The sequence below is a fragment of the Sinocyclocheilus grahami genome, unplaced genomic scaffold (assembly GCF_001515645.1).
Source record: "Sinocyclocheilus grahami isolate Dianchi unplaced genomic scaffold, SAMN03320097.WGS_v1.1 scaffold548.1, whole genome shotgun sequence".
Lineage (NCBI taxonomy): Eukaryota > Metazoa > Chordata > Actinopteri > Cypriniformes > Cyprinidae > Sinocyclocheilus > Sinocyclocheilus grahami.
This window is the reverse complement of record NW_015505727.1, coordinates 714,105-733,582: the sequence shown is the minus strand read 5'-3', so window position 1 is coordinate 733,582 and position 19,478 is coordinate 714,105. Positions and strand designations below refer to the sequence as shown.

The window sequence follows — 19,478 nt, the reverse complement described above, 5'->3', positions numbered from 1 at the left end:
AACTATATTGTGATATATATCGTTATCGTGATATGAAAGTGCTCATATCGTGATATAAGGGTTTGGTTTTATCGCCTGCCCCTAATTCTAGCTCTAACCAAACTTCTCTGGTTCTTTTTCCAGTTCTTTTCCCAAAGACACAATCCTTAGCTGTAAACATGGAGCGTATGGAGCTGAAGAAAGTGAGCACTGAGGCGGACGATGAAAGCAGCATGGACGAACGCTTCACGCCCATCGATTCGGAGAAGGCCACCATCAGCAGGTCAGAGTCACTGTTGTGTGTTTAACCCTGACGCTGTTTGATGTCCACATCTAGAACATTGTGACACATAGCTTGATGGGAAATGACGTCATATGCTGACATATCCATGCATTGATTCATCATGTAACAGCAAACAAGCAGAACCTGTGAAATGTCTTAACATGGTGTTTGAAATCACGTGTTTGTGTCGTCGATTGCAGCTCACTTCTGGATGAGGACGACGCACAGAGTCAGAAGTTTCTCACCAATGGCATCATGAAGAAGAAGAAATATGATGAAGAATATGTAAGATCCTTGTTCTGAAACACATTAGCATATTCATATTCTCTCTCTGGAGCTGTTGGTTAGCTCTGTCTCTGTCTCGCAGCACCCGGGTCACACGTCATTTGGGATGTCTGTCTTTAACCTCAGTAACGCCATCATGGGCAGTGGAATTCTGGGATTGTCCTTCGCCATGGCCAACACTGGCATCATACTGTTTGTGTGAGTATCTGCTCAGAATGATGTGGAAAGTGGGAGGAACAGCCCCGGGAGGCCGGTGTCGAGTGACCGAACCATCATTAACCAATTCTAGAGATCCATCTTTCTGTCGCTCTGTTTGTGTCTCACTGAAGATGAGCATGAATTAGACGTGACAGTGTTTTATGGGTCGCTTTATATGTCATTCAGACGGTCTCTTCCTGTCCAAGCTGGCACTTCTTGGCTAAAATAAGTTGAATTGTGGACTAGATTTGCTGTTAATTATAAATCTTGCTTTAGAAAAGCTGCAAATGTTATCAATGCATATCTTTGACTTTAACATCCACTGTTGTTGTGCAATATTTCGAGTCTCGTCTGTAAGTCAGATGTTCTTCAGCACGTCTGGGATCGTCTTATATCGCCTGTTAAGTAACATGCTGTGACATTAACTGCGGTTTATTTTTGAAGCGCTTTCTAAATGCAGACTGCACATATATGTGTCTGTGCGTTGACCACACACAGAGCTAATGCTAACATGCTAATGCTAACGATCCTCTCAAAATAAGGTGATCTGACTTGTACTACTATCAAAATGAATAATTGGTATGATCTTTGCGGTTCAAACTGAACCTAACTGGTTTTAATGCAAATCACCGAAACAGAAATAGTAACCACTGCAAATAACAAACATATCAAAATGGTATTTTATGAAAACAAAATTATGACCGTACAAAACTGTTAAAAAAAATAAATAAATATGAGATTGCATGATAGATAACAAATATTTAACATTTTCTAAGAACGTTAAAATGTGATTAAAGGTTACAAAACGAACATTTCTTACAGCATTCTATTACCGTAATTCTTTATTTTTACCCAAAATATAGCGTAATTTTTATTTTTATTTTTAATATTGTGCAAAAATGGGATTAGAACGTTATTTAAAGGTTACAAAAACATTTCTTACAACATTCTACTAACTTTATTTTTACCCAAAATATAATATTGTTCAAACATTTATTTTCGATATTCTACAAACATTATAATGTCCAGTTTTCATGTGATTGTAAAGTTATTCAAAGGTTATAAGAATGTTTTCTACAACGTTCTACTAACTTTATTTTTACTCAAAACTAAAGCGTTATTTTAATGTTCAGTTTTGATTAGAAGGTTATTTAAACGTTACAAAAAATGTTTCTTCGAATATTCATCTAATACAATTCTACTAACTTTATTTTTACCCAAAATATAATATTGTTCAAACATTTATTTTCGATATTCTACAAACATTATAATGTCCAGTTTTCATGTGATTGTAAAGTTATTCAAAGGTTATAAGAATGTTCTACTAATTCTACAACGTTCTACTAACTTTATTTTTACCCAAAACTAAAGCGTTATTTTAATGTTCAGTTTTGATTAGAAGGTTATTTAAACGTTACAAAAATGTTTCTTCGAATATTCATCTAATACAAAAAACATCATAAGAACATTCCGAGAATGTTGATCTCTAAACGTAATGAGAACATATCAGATACTAATAAAGTTACAAGAATGTTCCATAAACGTTAAGAATGTTTAGTTGTAACATTTAAAAACCGTTGTGAGAACGTTCCCTATTAGCTGGGTAGCTCTATGTATTTGCACACATGATGGGAAGAGTTTCTAATGTTTCCTTCTGGTTTTCTAGCATCCTCCTGCTTGGAGTCGCTATCCTGTCGCTGTACTCTGTTCATCTGTTACTAATGACGGCCAAAGAAGGAGGTGAGCTTGTCCAGAGATCGTAAACACACAGTAATATATGAAACGTGCATTTGATGCTATAATATCCTCTGGCTCCAGGCTCGCTGATCTACGAGAAGCTCGGGGAAAGAGCGTTCGGATGGCCGGGAAAAATGGCAGCTTTCGGATCAATAACTCTGCAGAATATAGGAGGTAATGATGCTATATTTAAAAGTAGCTTGAGTCTTTAGTTTTAGCGCGAGTGATGTGATATTAATGTGTTTGGCTCGTCTTCAGCCATGTCCAGCTACCTGTTCATAGTCAAATACGAGCTGCCGGAGGTGATTCGAGCTTTTCTGCGGCTGGAGGAGAACTCTGGGTAAGACTCAGTGATGTTTAATGTCTGTAGATAAAAGCATAATAACTGATTTATGATGGAAATTTGTAGCAGTGTGAGTGTCTGTGATTGATTGGAGAGAAATATGGATCGAAGCATCAATCAAACGTGTAAAAAAAAATCGATACATGTATTTAAGATATATATATTTTTTTTTTAACAAAAATTTATATTTACATTTTTATATTTATTTTAAATGGATTATAATAATTTAATTTGTATATGTATTATTGTTACACTTTAGAATATATTTTAATAAATATATTCAATTTAAACATATTACGGCTTGTGTTCTGAAAAATGTATCAGAATTAACTAAACTAATTTATGCTTAAATATGTTTCTGACCCCATTGGCAGATATTAAAAAAAATCTTGTTTTAATCATAAACTCACTCAGTTCGGATGTATTTCTAAGAAAACAGGATTTAATATCTGATCTTGTTTTGCTTCTCATGTAAATGCATCTTGATTTAAGGATGCTTAGATATTTGTATCGGAAAATAAGACAAAATACTGAATTATGACACTTTTGTCTTTTGTAGAGCTTCTTAAGAGCTGAAACTGAATCATTTTATAATCTTTGACATTTTAGAACAGTGCTTTTTTACTGAAGCAGCTTTGAAACAATCTATGATGTAGAAAGCGCTATAGAAATAAAAAGCATGATATCAATATAATCACAGGCCTGAATCAGTCGTATTGCAGCATGTTTTGAGATATCAGCAAATATCATATTGTATGGTGTCATGTGCTCGTTCTCTGTGTACTCAGGGAATGGTATATGAACGGGAATTACGCGGTGGTGTTGGTGTCCATCGGCATCATTCTGCCGCTGTCTCTGCTGAAGAACCTGGGTAAGACTTTGCTGTAAGTGTGAGAGCGGTGGAGTTTGTGAAGCGTGTGTAACTCTCGTTGTCGTCTCTCACATCAGGGTATCTGGGGTACACCAGCGGCTTCTCTCTCTCGTGCATGGTGTTCTTTCTGGGAGTGGTACGTTTTCTCTTCATTTACTGTGAATGTTTAATAGCAGCTTTACATGCCATATGTGACCCTGGAGCACAAAAGCAGTGTTAAGTCGCTGGGGTATATTTGTAGCAATAGCCAACAATACATTGTATGGGTCAAAATTATTGATTTTTCTTTTATGCCAAAAATCATTAGGATATTAAGTAAAGATCATGTTCCATGAAGATATTTTGTAAATTTCCTACCGTAAATATATCAAAAGTTCATTTTTGATTAGTAATATGCATTGCTAAGAACTTCATTTGGACAACTTTAAAGATGATTTTCTCAATATTTAGATTTTTTTGCACCCTCAGATTCCAGATTTTCTAATAGTTGTATCTCGAACAAATATTGACATGACATATGACATATAACAAACCATACATCAATGGAAAGATTATTTATTCAGCTTTCAGATGGTGTCTAAATCTCAATTTTGAAAAATTGACCCTTATGACTGGTTTTGTGCTCCAGGGTCACATATGAGGTTACAACATTTCTGTGTGAGTAAGAATAGTTCAGTAAAAGTGAAAATCATTGACTCTCATTCTGTTCCAAAGCAGTGCTCATTTACTATTATTGAGATACTATTATGTTATTTTTTTTGTTTTTTTTTAAATAAAGTATATTTATTGAACTTTTTTAGTGCAAAGCATGACAGAACAAACTTCACTATTATAGTTTTTATTAATGTTTTTGTTTTGATATTTTTTTATGTTCATTTTGGTTGACATTTTAGTATTTTTTAATAGTTTTTTAATGTCTATGAACGTTTTTATTTTTATTTTACTTATTTTATTACATCAAGTTACACTAATTTAAAATAAATCGAAAGGTTATTTTATTTTATTTCTAGTAATGAAAATAATTTTTATGCTTTTAGTTAACTATAATAACCCTGTTTAAAACCATCAATCACTTATTTTAGTTAACATTTTAGTCATTTTGTTGTTGTTTTTTTCATTGTAGTACCGGTAGTTTTTCTATATAAATATACAAGTTATTTTAGTTAATTTGTTATATTTTTACAACGAAAATTTGTTTTTAGCTTTAGTAAAATATGTTTTGAGTTTTAGTAAACTATAATTAGTTCAAAACCTTTAATAACATTTTAGTTAACATTTTAGTTTTTTAAAATTATTTTTCGTGTTTTATTATGTCTATGTATTTGTAGTACTTTTTATTTTAGTTGTAGTTATTTTGAGAACATCAAACTAAACTTTAAAAAAAGTTTATTATATTTTATTTCATTAACATTTATTTTATTTCAAGTAACAAAAATTTTATTTTTTTTAATGCTTTTAGTTTTAGATGATGCTAACTTGAGTAACTTTTATTCTCTGGAGACATAAACGATGACAGGACTTTCTCTTTCGGTTGGACTATTTCTTGCTGCATTGTTTGGTGACGCTCGCTCTCTGGTGCATTGGTTTCGTTCTCAGCTGATCTATAAGAAGACGATCCTGCCCTGTCCTCTGCCGTTCTTCTACCAGCACGAGTCCAACATGAGCGTGAACGGCTCGGAGGCTCTGGGTCTGTACTCGCTGCAGAACGCCTCGGCTCTGGCGTATATCTCTGACGCTCAGCCGGATCCTCACGCTCCGGTGCTCGACCCTCTCCACAGCGCCGTCCAGTTTACACCTCACCCTGATGACCACCAGGACATATATTTAGAATAAATAATCTTTCCATTGATGTATGGTTTGTTAGTATAGGACAATATTTGGCTGAGATACAACTATTTGAAAATCTGGAATCTGAGGGTGCAAAAAAATCTAAATATTGAGAAAATCATCTTTAAAGTTGAACAAATGAAGTCCTTAGCAATGCATATTACTAATAAAAAATGACGTTTTGATATATTTACAGTAGAATATGATTTTTGGCATAAAAGAAAAATGTATAATTTTGACCCATACAATGTATTGTTGGCTATTGCTACAAATATCCCCCAGCGACTTAACACTGCTTTTTTGCTCCAGGGTCACAAATATTTTCTAAAGCTGTCTCTGTTGTCGTTCACTCACATGACTCCTCGTGTTCCTCAGTCGCTCTCGGAGGAAGATGCAGACGGTGTCAAACCTGTCCATCCTGGCCATGCTGGTGATGTACCTGCTCTCCGCTCTGTTTGGTTACCTGACGTTTTATGGTACGTTACAAACACACTCTTCTCATACACACCTTCAGCGCTCTTCCACCACGACATCTGTCTTGTCTGTGTGTCAGATCACGTCGAGGCAGAGCTGCTTCACACCTTCACAAAGGTCTACAAGTTTGACACGATGCTTCTGCTGGTGCGTTTGGCTGTGCTGACGGCCGTGACGCTGACCGTTCCCATAGTGCTGTTCCCTGTGAGTAACTAAACACACCCTGTGAACATGCTGTGTGTCTCTGTCCTTCATTTCCATACACTTTGAAAAGCGTTATGTTGTTGTATTCGTGTCCTCTTATTGAGGTTGTAAATGTCCACCAGATGGCGCTGCTCTATTAAGATGATTAGTTTTGGCAGCCTTCTCGGAAAAAAATATTTTGTAATATAAGTGGTTAGTTCATTTCCACAATTTTAGTGCATGTTTTTTTTGTTTCCATTAATTAATGCCACCTTATTAATCAGTATCATATTGGCCTTCAGTCACCCTGTTTATTAGATATCAGTACCAGCAACAACTATTGAAATATCGGGCAACTGCTAGTACTTTCAACTCTTTTAAACACATTTGATCATATTCTGCACATTTCAACCGTGATTCCGCACAGAAAATAAAGAGTTGGATGGATGGATTGGTCCAACTAAAACTAAAACCATAAAAAAAATAATTACTTGAAAATGAAAACAAAACAATGTTAAGTGACAAAAAAACTTATTTTGTTTCAGCTAGTTGACAAGTTTAGTGCAACTTTATGTACGAAAATAACTAAAACAACAAATAACAACATTTTTAAACAAGAAAATTTAAGTGAAAACATAAAAACATAATGTAATCAATGATACTAAAGCCATTAAAAAATACATAACAAATAAAATGAACGTTAACTGAAATAAAACATAAAAACACCTAAACTTATTTTATTTCAGCTAGTTTCTCATTTTTAATTTAACTTGATGTACTAAAATAAATAATAAGACAAATTTAAAAAACAAATAAAATGTATTAATTAAAATAATTGAAATATATATAAACTTTAAAAACAGACAAAAACGAATAAAAATGACAGAAACTAGAAAAATAAAATCTAATTAAAAATATTAGCAAACTATAGTACATCAATGATACTAAAACCATAACATTACTTGAAATAAAATAAACGTTAACTGAAATGAAATATATTAACGCTTAAACTAAGCTAGTTGCTAAGGCAGCATTTCTCATTTTTAATCTAACTTGATGTATTAAATAACAAAAAATATAAAAATGACAAAAACACGCAACAAAATTAAAACCTTAAATAAAAACAGAAAATAAAATCCCATTCTAAATGTTAACAAACTACAATAGTGTATCAGAGACACTAAAATAACACTGATTTGTTAAATGAAGAATGTATGTTTCTGTCATGTGACAGGCAGAGGGCGATGGAGAGCTTCTTTCGCTCAAGCCCCGCCCCCACACAGTGAGGGAGGGGCGAGCAAAGCCAGTGGAATATTACCTGATGCAGTGCAGTGAGCTTGCAAAAGCCGCAGTTACAGCATGTGGCCACCGGCGGCGCTATAAACACACAACACTCCTGCAGCTCCCAGAGTCAGATCAGCTTTTCATTGAAGACTGACATGTGCTGGTGTTATTTGATTAGTTTGTGCTAACGGTGAAACGGCTTCGGCAGCAGGCGGCCTGTGTAGAAGAGCACAGTTGAGCTGAGGCCTGCGCAGGGGTTGTAGAGTTTGTGCGGTGTGACTTTTCGTGTTTCCAAGGAGTTCTTGGCTTTCAAGTCAGTCTTAAATGTCACGGCCTTTGTGCACAAGATTTCTTCTGTTTTGTCTGAGGGCCAACAGAGACCTTGAGTCAGACGCGCAGACGACACTCTCTAACAGAAACAATCAGGCGGCGATACAAGCAGCTGTTTTATTCTGAATGAGGCTGAACCAGGCTCCTCTGATGATGATTGTTTGCTGATTATATAAAACTCAGTAGAATCACTGAGATCATGTGACTCGTGCGCTGATGAAGTCATTCAGACTCTAATTAGCTCGGTATTCACAAAGGCTTGCAGAATTCTGGATTTTTGCGTGAATCATCCGTTTAAATTAGCATTATTTACTCATCTTTGGTGGGGACTTGACTTGCATTGTGTGCATAATAAACATGGTTATTTTAAGGTATCCTTCTCAGGGTTGTTATCATTAACTAATATTCATATCTTAAATAAATAAATATGTGTATGTGTGTATATATATATATATATATATACATAAAATTATTATTATTAAATTAAATTTAAATGAAAAATGTAATGTTTCAACTAACCATAATAAGTTGAAGCATTAAAATGTCTAACTGGAAATGTAAAGATAATAATAATAATAAAATAATACATGTAATGTAAGTATTAAAATATAAATATTTAAATTTAAATATTTAAATAATAATAATACAATGAAACACAAAATTAATACAAATTAAAATAAAAACTGAAAATATTAAAAACGGAAGCATTAAAATAAAAATAAAAGTGAACTAAAACTAAAATAAGAATAAATGAAACTTAGACAGACCTCAAACCTAAACAGAAGTATTTAAAAGTAATAATAAAAATAAAAAAGACAAAAAGACATAACAAAATCACTAAGAATTAAATTGACAACTGAAAATATAAAAAGAAGCATTAAAATAAACTGAAATCAATCAATCAATCAGTTAATCTGCACTAAAGCTGAAATAAAACAAGTTAAACCTAAAAGCAAATATTTATAATTGAACCTAAAAAGAAATATTTAAATTTTTTATTTGAAAAATAAAAAGGACAAATGCATATCAAACTTACTAAAAATGAAAACTGGAAATATAAAAATAGCTAATTCAAGATAATAATAAAACTATAATAGTATATAAAAATACTAATATAACCCTGGTGCGTGTTGCAGTGTAAGTCTATGCTTTAATACGGAGTAATATTAACAGTGCATAATTACTGTAAGGTTAGGGTTTGGTTTGGTTTAGTTGCATGTAATTATGCATACTTTACTGTTATTACTATAGTAAGTGCATGTAACATGGACACTTTAAAATAAAGTGTTAAGCGCATTTCTCAAAATATCTTTGTCAGCCATGTTTGTTGTTCCCTATTGACAGAAACTCCCTTTGTAGTCATATTGAGTAAAATGATTGACAGGCCCAGGGTGTTTCTGATTGGCTGAGACAGGCTGACGCTCTTTAAAGCTCTGTTATGAATTCAGGACTGTAGCAGTTTTCTCAGGACACATCTTGGATTGATATCCAATGCATGCTGTTCCCAAAACTGTCACACAGCGCTCTGGTCATCAGCAGCACATTTGCTACACGAGCAGTGCCAGGTGCGCCGCTTCTGTGCCCTTATAAAGGACCCCGGGGCCCTTCAGCTCCGGTTTCACTTGGATCAGATGCTTGATTCAGTGAGGCCACGTTCTCACTTCTCCTGATGAACGCATCTGTAGATGGACAGTTTGATTTATTACTCTTTCAACAATCTGCAGTTACAAATGGGTTCAAGGAAAGTATATAAATTGTTTACATTTTTTAATATACATTTTTAACACGCATTTTTGTTACAAATTATAATGTAATTTAATGCTTTTTTTATATGAAAGTATAAATATATTATTTGTTTGTTATTATCTACTTATTATTTTAAATAATTTAATTTAAAATAATATTTTTTATATTTGTTCATATTTTAATATGATTAAAAATACATATATAATTTTGTACATTTTACAATACATTTTAACAAAGATTCTGTTCAAGTATGATACAGTTTTTACCATTACTTGATATTTAAATAATAAAATTAAAATAAAATAATTATTAAAATGACAAATTTATTAAAATAATGAAAATAATAATGTTGATTATAAATATATATATATATATATATATATATATATTATAATTTTAAATATATCTATATTTATTAATATATTTATAACATAATATTGTATATAAATCAATTACATAATTCAAGAAAAAACTTTAAAATGTAATTATAAATTCTATATGTAAAGATAAAAGAATCTATGTATTTTATAAAAAATAAATATAAAAATGTAATACAGAATATAAATATAAAATGTAAATAAAAATATGTATAAAATATAATTTAGTTATATATTATTGTTATTTTTAATTTAAAAAATATATATTTTTTGCATTTATTATTGAATGTGTATATATACGTTTTAGTACTTTTTAATTCACTTTTTTTATATATATATATATATATATATATATAATAGATTTTTTGTTATATATGTATTATGTTAGTTTGTGCTCTGACCCTGTGATTAGGGTCCGGTCTGTCTGTCTGCCAAAGGTGCTGTGATTCATGTGAGGTCAGTGCAGCCCGGGGTCAAAGGTCACGTCAGGGTCAGTGAGCTTCACTCACATGATCGCGTATGCTAGTTTACACCCGGCTGAGAGTAACACTACAGCTCCATGCGGGAGATAGAGGTTACGGCTTTATTTGAGTGTGTTCCTCCACCAGAACCACATGGGTTTCTCTGAAAAGCGCTTTGTGTTGTTGCTCTGCAGTGACACTCGTCTTCATCTGGTTTTGTGGTTGATGACTGATCTCTCCACTTCTGTCTTTGTGATCTCAGCAACTATTTTTGGAGCAGTTTTTCTGAAACTAGCATGTTAAGCTACTTATTTCAAGTAATTAAACAACACCGAGGCTGAAAATTTAGTTATCTGCACTACAAACAACAGGCAGATAACTACACTGAAGCTATTTAGGACAACAATATCATACAGACATTTCTTAGATTACAGTATTTGTAAAAAAGCAGAAGTGGTCTGTTTTCATGCTACAAAAACAATGACCTCAGATTTGAATTTGAACATGTAAATTAACACAATATACTATTGTATTATATTACTATTGTATCAAGTAACACAAAAATACTGCATTAAAAACTGCAGTGATTAGCAGCAGTATTCAGCTACTAATACTCGAAAGTTTCGGATTAGTACGATTTTTAATTTTTTGCATTTATTTGATCAAAATGCTTTAAAAATTGTGAAATAATATTATAATTTTAAAAAACTGTCTTTGATGTGAAAAACTGTCAAAGCTGAATTTTCAGCATCCTTACTCCAGTCTTCATGATCACATGATCCTGATCTGCTGCTCAAGAAACATTTCTGATTATTATCAATGTTGAAAACAGTTCATATGTTTATGGAAACCGTATTTTTAAGATCATTTGATGAATAGAAAGTTCAAAAGAACAGGATTTATTCGAAACAGAAATCTTTTTGATCCTCCGCCGTCACTTTTGATCAGTTTAATGCATCCCTGCTGAATGAAAGTGATCATTTCTATCAGTTTGCTTGAGATTAACCATCTAAATGAACTGAAACGAGTTCAACTTCTTTTTAAAGAGTGTGTGAAAACAGCTGAGCTGTAGTTAAGTCAGTCTCTCCGCAGCACTGAGGTAAACTTCAGAGAAAAGGTCTGCGCAGGGCTCCAGATGCGAATGCTTTGAGGCCGGGCTGAAATGTGGCACCCAGGTGACAGAGCAGCGTCTCTCGGTTAAAGGACTGTCTGATCAGAGATGCTTCCGCAACACTGTCGCTCTTAAACGGACCAAGGGCCAGTTTTACTAAACAGGGCAAATTAGCGTGAGAGTACAATTCCAAAACAGGGGAAATTTCTGCGGGTGATTTACTAACAACACGCAAATAAAAGAACACAGATGCAACTTCTCATTTATATATCAATCAACGCAATATACCAAGCGCCAGGCAAATTTGCGTAGTCGCAAATAAAGAACTAAAGAAGCCACAGTACGTTGAAAAGAACAGGAGGCCAAAAAATGAAGGATTGCAAGAGGTTTTGATAGACCTGGTATTGTGTGACTCCTAGTTAAGGTTACAAGTCGTTTTTTATTTCTTGAAGCAAATAAAAAATAACATGTCTTGGCAAACGATATGAAATGCATACGAAATGTGTTCTTCTGGCATTCAAAATAAATGAATACGTGTGGGAAAAATCCTCTCTCCTTCTACCACGCCTGCAGTACCTCTCCTAGAAACAACAATTGCAGTTATTTCAAGCGCAAAATAGTTTACGACATGCTTTTTTGGGGCGTTAAATAATGGCGCAAATACCAGTAATTTGACAAGCGCAAACGTTAGTAAAACGCATTGTGTGATTTATTTGAATACTCTCCTCCCATAACTTTTGTGTCTGAAAGGGAAACTCAAATGCATATTCAAACATAACTGTCCACGCCTTTTCAGCTCTAAATCGTCACTGCGCGTCTTTAGTAAAAACCTGACAGTACTATTTTAACGACAAAAGGAGGTTTGCGCTGGTGCAAGCTGTTAGTAAAACTGGCCCCAAGTCTGCTCTACACTTCTTTAATGATGTGTTATCATTCAAATATCTTAAATGTTTCATATAGGTTCTTTTGTTAATTGTATGATGCCGTTAAGATAACGTTGAGGCTGAAAATTTAGTTATCTGCACTACAAACAACAGGCAGATAACTACACTGAAGCTATTTAGGACAACAATATCATACAGACATTTCTTAGATTACAGTATTTGTAAAAAAGCAGAAGTGGTCTGTTTTCATGCTACAAAAACAATGACCTCAGATTTGAATTTGAACATGTAAATTAACACAATATACTATTGTATTATATTACTATTGTATCAAGTAACACAAAAATACTGCATTAAAAACTGCAGTGATTAGCAGCAGTATTCAGCTACTAATACTCGAAAGTTTCGGATTAGTACGATTTTTAATTTTTTGCATTTATTTGATCAAAATGCTTTAAAAATTGTGAAATAATATTATAATTTTAAAAAACTGTCTTTGATGTGAAAAACTGTCAAAGCTGAATTTTCAGCATCCTTACTCCAGTCTTCATGATCACATGATCCTGATCTGCTGCTCAAGAAACATTTCTGATTATTATCAATGTTGAAAACAGTTCATATGTTTATGGAAACCGTATTTTTAAGATCATTTGATGAATAGAAAGTTCAAAAGAACAGGATTTATTCGAAACAGAAATCTTTTTGATCCTCCGCCGTCACTTTTGATCAGTTTAATGCATCCCTGCTGAATGAAAGTGATCATTTCTATCAGTTTGCTTGAGATTAACCATCTAAATGAACTGAAACGAGTTCAACTTCTTTTTAAAGAGTGTGTGAAAACAGCTGAGCTGTAGTTAAGTCAGTCTCTCCGCAGCACTGAGGTAAACTTCAGAGAAAAGGTCTGCGCAGGGCTCCAGATGCGAATGCTTTGAGGCCGGGCTGAAATGTGGCACCCAGGTGACAGAGCAGCGTCTCTCGGTTAAAGGACTGTCTGATCAGAGATGCTTCCGCAACACTGTCACTCTTAAATGGACCAAGGGCCAGTTTTACTAAACAGGGCAAATTAGCGTGAGAGTACAATTCCAAAACAGGAGAAATTTCTGCGGGTGATTTACTAACAACACGCAAATAAAAGAACACAGATGCAACTTCTCATTTATATATCAATCAACGCAATATACCAAGCGCCAGGCAAATTTGCGTAGTCGCAAATAAAGAACTAAAGAAGCCACAGTACGTTGAAAAGAACAGGAGGCCAAAAAATGAAGGATTGCAAGAGGTTTTGATAGACCTGGTATTGTGTGACTCCTAGTTAAGGTTACAAGTCGTTTTTTATTTCTTGAAGCAAATAAAAAATAACATGTCTTGGCAAACGATATGAAATGCATACGAAATGTGTTCTTCTGGCATTCAAAATAAATGAATACGTGTGGGAAAAATCCTCTCTCCTTCTACCACGCCTGCAGTACCTCTCCTAGAAACAACAATTGCAGTTATTTCAAGCGCAAAATAGTTTACGACATGCTTTTTTGGGGCGTTAAATAATGGCGCAAATACCAGTAATTTGACAAGCGCAAACGTTAGTAAAACGCATTGTGTGATTTATTTGAATACTCTCCTCCCATAACTTTTGTGTCTGAAAGGGAAACTCAAATGCATATTCAAACATAACTGTCCACGCCTTTTCAGCTCTAAATCGTCACTGCGCGTCTTTAGTAAAAACCTGACAGTACTATTTTAACGACAAAAGGAGGTTTGCGCTGGTGCAAGCTGTTAGTAAAACTGGCCCCAAGTCTGCTCTACACTTCTTTAATGATGTGTTATCATTCAAATATCTTAAATGTTTCATATAGGTTTTTTTGTTAATTGTATGATGCCGTTAAGATAACGTTAAGTCTTGCTGCTAACATTATGTAAATAAATAAATGGACTGCAGCAAGAGTTTAGAGTTATACAAAAAAAAGTTTTGTATTTAAGTAAAGTATCTGAACAATCTCAAATCAAGATACTTTTACTAGTGAAGCAAAGTGACATAAGATATTGTCTTATTTTCTGAAAAAATCATTAAAAAAATCAGCTAGTGGGGTCAGAAAAATAAAACTTTCCCATTTCTTGATTTAAAAAAATAATATAATTTAATACTTTTAATATGATAATATTATAATATAAAATATATAAATAGATATTTTAATATAAGATTTTTATTAACTATATTATTATTATTAGTAGTAGTATTTTCAATTGTTAATAAACTAAGAATATTTATTAAAAATAATATATTTCTTAATTTTTTAATAATATTAAATGTACATTTATTTTTTTACATGTTTAAAATGTTTTGACAAACATTTTAATATTTGCTTCTTAACTAAACGTAAACGTATTTTGATATAAGAATGTTTCGATATTTGTACTGTAAAACAAGTCAAAAATCTTAAGTAAGAAAATATTTTTTTGCAGTATGAAATTGTGGACAGCAATTAGTCAGATAGAGGAAAACTGTGAATTTGAAAGTTTATTTAGTCCATTTGTCAGGAGTACTAGTGTATAGATGTGCTCAACATGAACTGAGAGCAACTAAACAGTTAGTTTCACAGGATCTTAAAAGGCTCTTCCTATCATTCGAGGTACATCTGATCTCTGTTCAGGGGCTACGCTGAAGTGTATCTTTAGAAGTTGAAAGTCCAGGCTGGTTTAATGTGATCCGTGTCAAGCTCTGTCAGTCAGACGCTTATCCTGCTGCTGCTGCTGGCTGATGCAACTCTACTTCACGCTTACACTAGTAATCCTGTCTCAGGCGCCGCCCATTCTGTGAGTGAGTGTGAGTGTGAGTGTGCGTGTGCGTGTGCGTGTGTGTGCGCATGTTTATGTGGACACAAATTTGTATAATAACATGGGTATGACATAGGTATTACAACGAGAAGGTGATTTATGAGGACATTTTCAGTGTCCCCGTAATTCAAAAGGCTTATAAATAATTCAGAATTTTTTTTTTAAGTTTCCTGTGAGGGGTAGGTTTAGGGGTAGGGTTGGTGTAGGGCAATAGAATATACGGTTTGTACAGTATAAAAACCATTACGCCTATGGAGAGTCCCCACAAACCATAAAAACAAACCTGTGTGTGTGTGTGTGTGTGTGTGTGTGTGTGAACTTTGGCCCAGTGTGAGCTGGTTCTCATGCTCTGAGCAGATCAGTCCGGGTCCTGTGACCTGCACTCAGATAATTCACTCACCTGCTCTGGGTCGTACAGTTCTGCTCCATTCAGACTTGTGTGTGTGTGTGTGTGTGTGTGTGTGTGTGTCTGTGTGTGTGTAGAATAACTTTATAACATAATATTAGTTCTCCAAGGCATTTGATTAAATCTAAACAGAAAATCGTGTTCATATATGAAGTTGTTTGCTTTTCATTTGTTTCGAATCATCTGTAAGGCCACAGGAGGGTTGTTCTGGTGCAGATTTAGCATTTCATGGTGCAAAGGCTTTCGATTACAGATTTTTAATGTGGTCTTAGATTTTTGGAACACGGTGCATATAAAAAATTATGTGTATTATCCCTGCAGAGGACCATATTTATTACAACAACCACCACCCACATTACCAAGTTTTTTATCATTTTGAAAAGTTGATAAAATACTGAATGTAGAATTTATTTATAGTTACATAAAAGATACTTCTTAAGAGAGATATATATACACAGTATATATATATATATATATATATATATATATATAAAAATCCCATTTATTGTTAAAACTAATATAAATTAAAAAGTGGAAATTTATATATACATACAAACACTATATATAAACAATAATAGTGTTTGTATTTCCCATTTCACTCACAATATTGTAAAATAAACTGTGTGCATTTGTTAATCCGTGTGAATGATTTAGTGGTCTTTTTCTCAATTATAAGCGTGTTGATTTGTGTTTTCAGATCCGTTCTTCAGTCATCACGCTGTGTTTCGCTGGGAAAGAGTTCAGCTGGATCCGACACTTCCTCATCGCCGCTGCTATACTGGCCTTCAACAACCTCCTGGTGATCTTCGTCCCCACCATCAGAGACATCTTCGGCTTCATCGGTCAGTGCTTTCTCCATACAGCGCTTGTTAGTAGATAGTTAGTTAGAGAGGAGAAATAAACGTGATCTCACACATATTTATTCCTCCTCTTCCTCCTGTAGGTTCGTCTGCAGCCACCATGCTCATCTTCATCCTACCGGCGGCGTTTTACCTGCGGCTGGTCAAGAGTTTACCTTTCAGATCGCCTCAGAAAATATCTGTGAGTATAGACTCTATTCTATTCTATTCTACTCTATTCTATTCTATTATTCAGTGCTGGGTAGATTACTTTCAAATTGTGGTCTTTTAGGGTTAGGGTTAGGTTTACTGAATACTGTTGAAAATTGTAATTTGTAACGTAATCTGTTGCATTACACATTGTAGGTAATATAATCGGACTACTTTTGATTACTTTTGACCTGACTCATTTATCATATTGATTTGAATAGAATTATGATGTGCCACATTCATTAATATGAAAATGCAAAGAGAGAGAACATATATATTTTATTCTTTATTATCAACAACATGAAGTGCATTAAACAACAGAGTTTCCTAAACTGGGGGGAACTTCAAGGGGGTTCGTGAATTGATAAAAAGCTAATTAATTAAATCCTAAAAATGTAAACTTAAATGAAAAATTAAAACCAATAATTAATAATAATAATTAAAATATTGACTTAAGATCTCAGGGGGACTTCAAGTAAATATTAAAGTGATGTGTAAAAATGTAATCATGTAATCCATAAAGAAAGTAACTGTAATCTGATTATAAACATTTTAAAATGTTATATTTTGTAAATACAAGTATGTCATTTTATTATTTCATATTATTATAATATCATATATATTAAATATTAACTTAAAATCTCAGGGGGACTTCAAGTTTTACTTAAAAATAATGTGTGAATAATATGCAATCATGTAAACCATTAAAAATGTAACTGTAATCTGATTATTTTAGGCATTTTAAAAAGGTAGTATAATGTAATTACAAGTATTTCATTTTTGGAATCTGATTATCTAATACAGATTACATATAATCAGTTACTACCCAGCAATTAATATATTATATTATATATTTTCATAATTATTTTACTGTATTTAATTTAAATGTGTGTGTGTGTATATATATATATATATATTTAGTTTTTTTCATAATCATATATATTAAATATTAACTTAAAATCTCAGGGGGACTTCAAGTTTTACTTAAAAATAATGTGTGAATAATATGCAATCATGTAAACCATTAAAAATGTAACTGTAATCTGATTATTTTAGGCATTTTAAAAAGGTAGTATAATGTAATTACAAGTATTTCATTTTTGGAATCTGATTATCTAATACAGATTACATATAATCAGTTACTACCCAGCAATTAATATATTATATTATATATTTTCATAATAATTATTTTACTGTATTTAATTTAAATGTGTGTGTGTGTATATATATATATATATTTAGTTTTTTTCATAATTACTATATTATATTATTTTATTTAAATTTTTTCATAATTACTATATTATATTATGTTATGTTTTTTTTTATTATTATTATTTAATTTTATCTACAGGCAGCCATTTTCCTGGTGGTGGGCATCTTCTTCATGATCGGCAGCTTGTCTCTGATCATCTTGGACTGGATTCACAACCCGCCGGGCTCGAAAGGTGCTCATTAAAGCTCCGGCGGTCATCTGCTGAAGCCGTTTCATCCCAGAGCTCATCTCTCGACACGGACGAACCCTGTGCCTCTACCTCTCTCTCCTCTCATAAGCTCTCGTTTGTGTTTTTAACTTCTCCCGGCTCTCAGATCACTGCGTTCACGAGTCTCGCTCAGTACGAAAGATGGAAAGAGAGAGAGAGTTGGGCAGAAGGGCTCATCAAATAAGCACTTGAGGATTTTTATCAAGACATACCAACAATCACGTTTTCTTCTTGTTTGCCTTCATTAGCTGGTCATAGATAGTTAGTTAGTTAGTTAGTTTGTTGTTATTACTTCACTCAAAGATGGCATTTTAGTCGTTTTCTCCTCGCGTATGCTGAGGAAGATCTTCCACGTACAAAATGAAGGCAATGAAACGGTGCTGATTTCCATTTCTGAGTGAACTCTTTGTTTAATGCTATCACTTGAATCAGATTTCCTCTTTGAGAGGTGGAAAAAGGTCCAATTATTGCATTGTTGTACCAAGATGAAGTACAGTTGGGCCACAAAAGCTCAGCTTTTTCCTCTCAAACGGATCCATAAGCATCGGCTCGATAAGAAGATTTTGAGCGGGTCAGATGTCTTGACAACTGCATTCAGCTTTCTAAAGCAGTTCAGATGATATTTAAAGGGGTGCTATTATGCTTTTTCACTTTTTCAACTTGAGTTAGTCTGTAATGTTGCTGTTTGAGCATACAAAAGATCGGCAAAGTTACAAAGCTCAAAGTCCACTTCAAAAGGAGATCTTTTATTTAACAGAAATCACTTATCAAAAACTACAACGAACGACTCGTTTGGACTACAACGCATATTTTCCGTGATTCGTGATATCACAAATACCAACGAATGGGACGAGACCTGGTTGAGTTGCACTAGAGAAGGCAACGAGTGTTATCACTGTCGGAGACACGCTAGCTTTCCCAAGGCAGACGCACTTAGAGTGCTTACAATCATTCAGGTTTAAATCGCGCTCAAATTGATTTGATTTTGACGCAATATTTACACTGAAGTTCGCAGTAAGGGGCATGACATTTCCCGACCAGGCGCCCAGCTAACCAATCACAACACACTGGCCCAGCTAACCAATCACAACACACTGGCCCAGATATCAAAACACAGCACACACTGGCCCCGCTAACCAAGCACAGCACACTCTGGCCCAGCTAACCAATCACAGCACACTCTGGCCCAGCTAACCGATCACAACACACACACACACTTACACACACACTCACACTCACACTCACACTCACTCACACTCACACACTCACACTCACACACACACACACACACTCACACTCACACACACACACACACACACACACACACACACACACAA

At 33.8% G+C, this 19,478-nt stretch overlaps 1 protein-coding gene across 1 annotated transcript; it reads left to right on the top strand.

Moving 5' to 3' along the window:
* Positions 1 to 88: 88 nt before the first annotated feature.
* LOC107555871 (sodium-coupled neutral amino acid transporter 4-like) lies at positions 89 to 18,432 on the top strand. Its single transcript, XM_016238789.1, has 14 exons — positions 89 to 262; positions 463 to 547; positions 630 to 745; positions 2,412 to 2,485; positions 2,564 to 2,656; positions 2,741 to 2,822; positions 3,614 to 3,696; positions 3,774 to 3,832; positions 5,293 to 5,517; positions 5,885 to 5,999; positions 6,077 to 6,201; positions 16,309 to 16,453; positions 16,555 to 16,652; positions 18,012 to 18,432. The coding sequence occupies exons 1-14, from the start codon at positions 159 to 161 to the stop codon at positions 18,114 to 18,116; spliced, it is 1,509 nt and encodes a 502-aa protein (XP_016094275.1). The 5' UTR covers positions 89 to 158; the 3' UTR covers positions 18,117 to 18,432.
* The last annotated feature ends 1,046 nt before the right edge of the window (positions 18,433 to 19,478 follow it).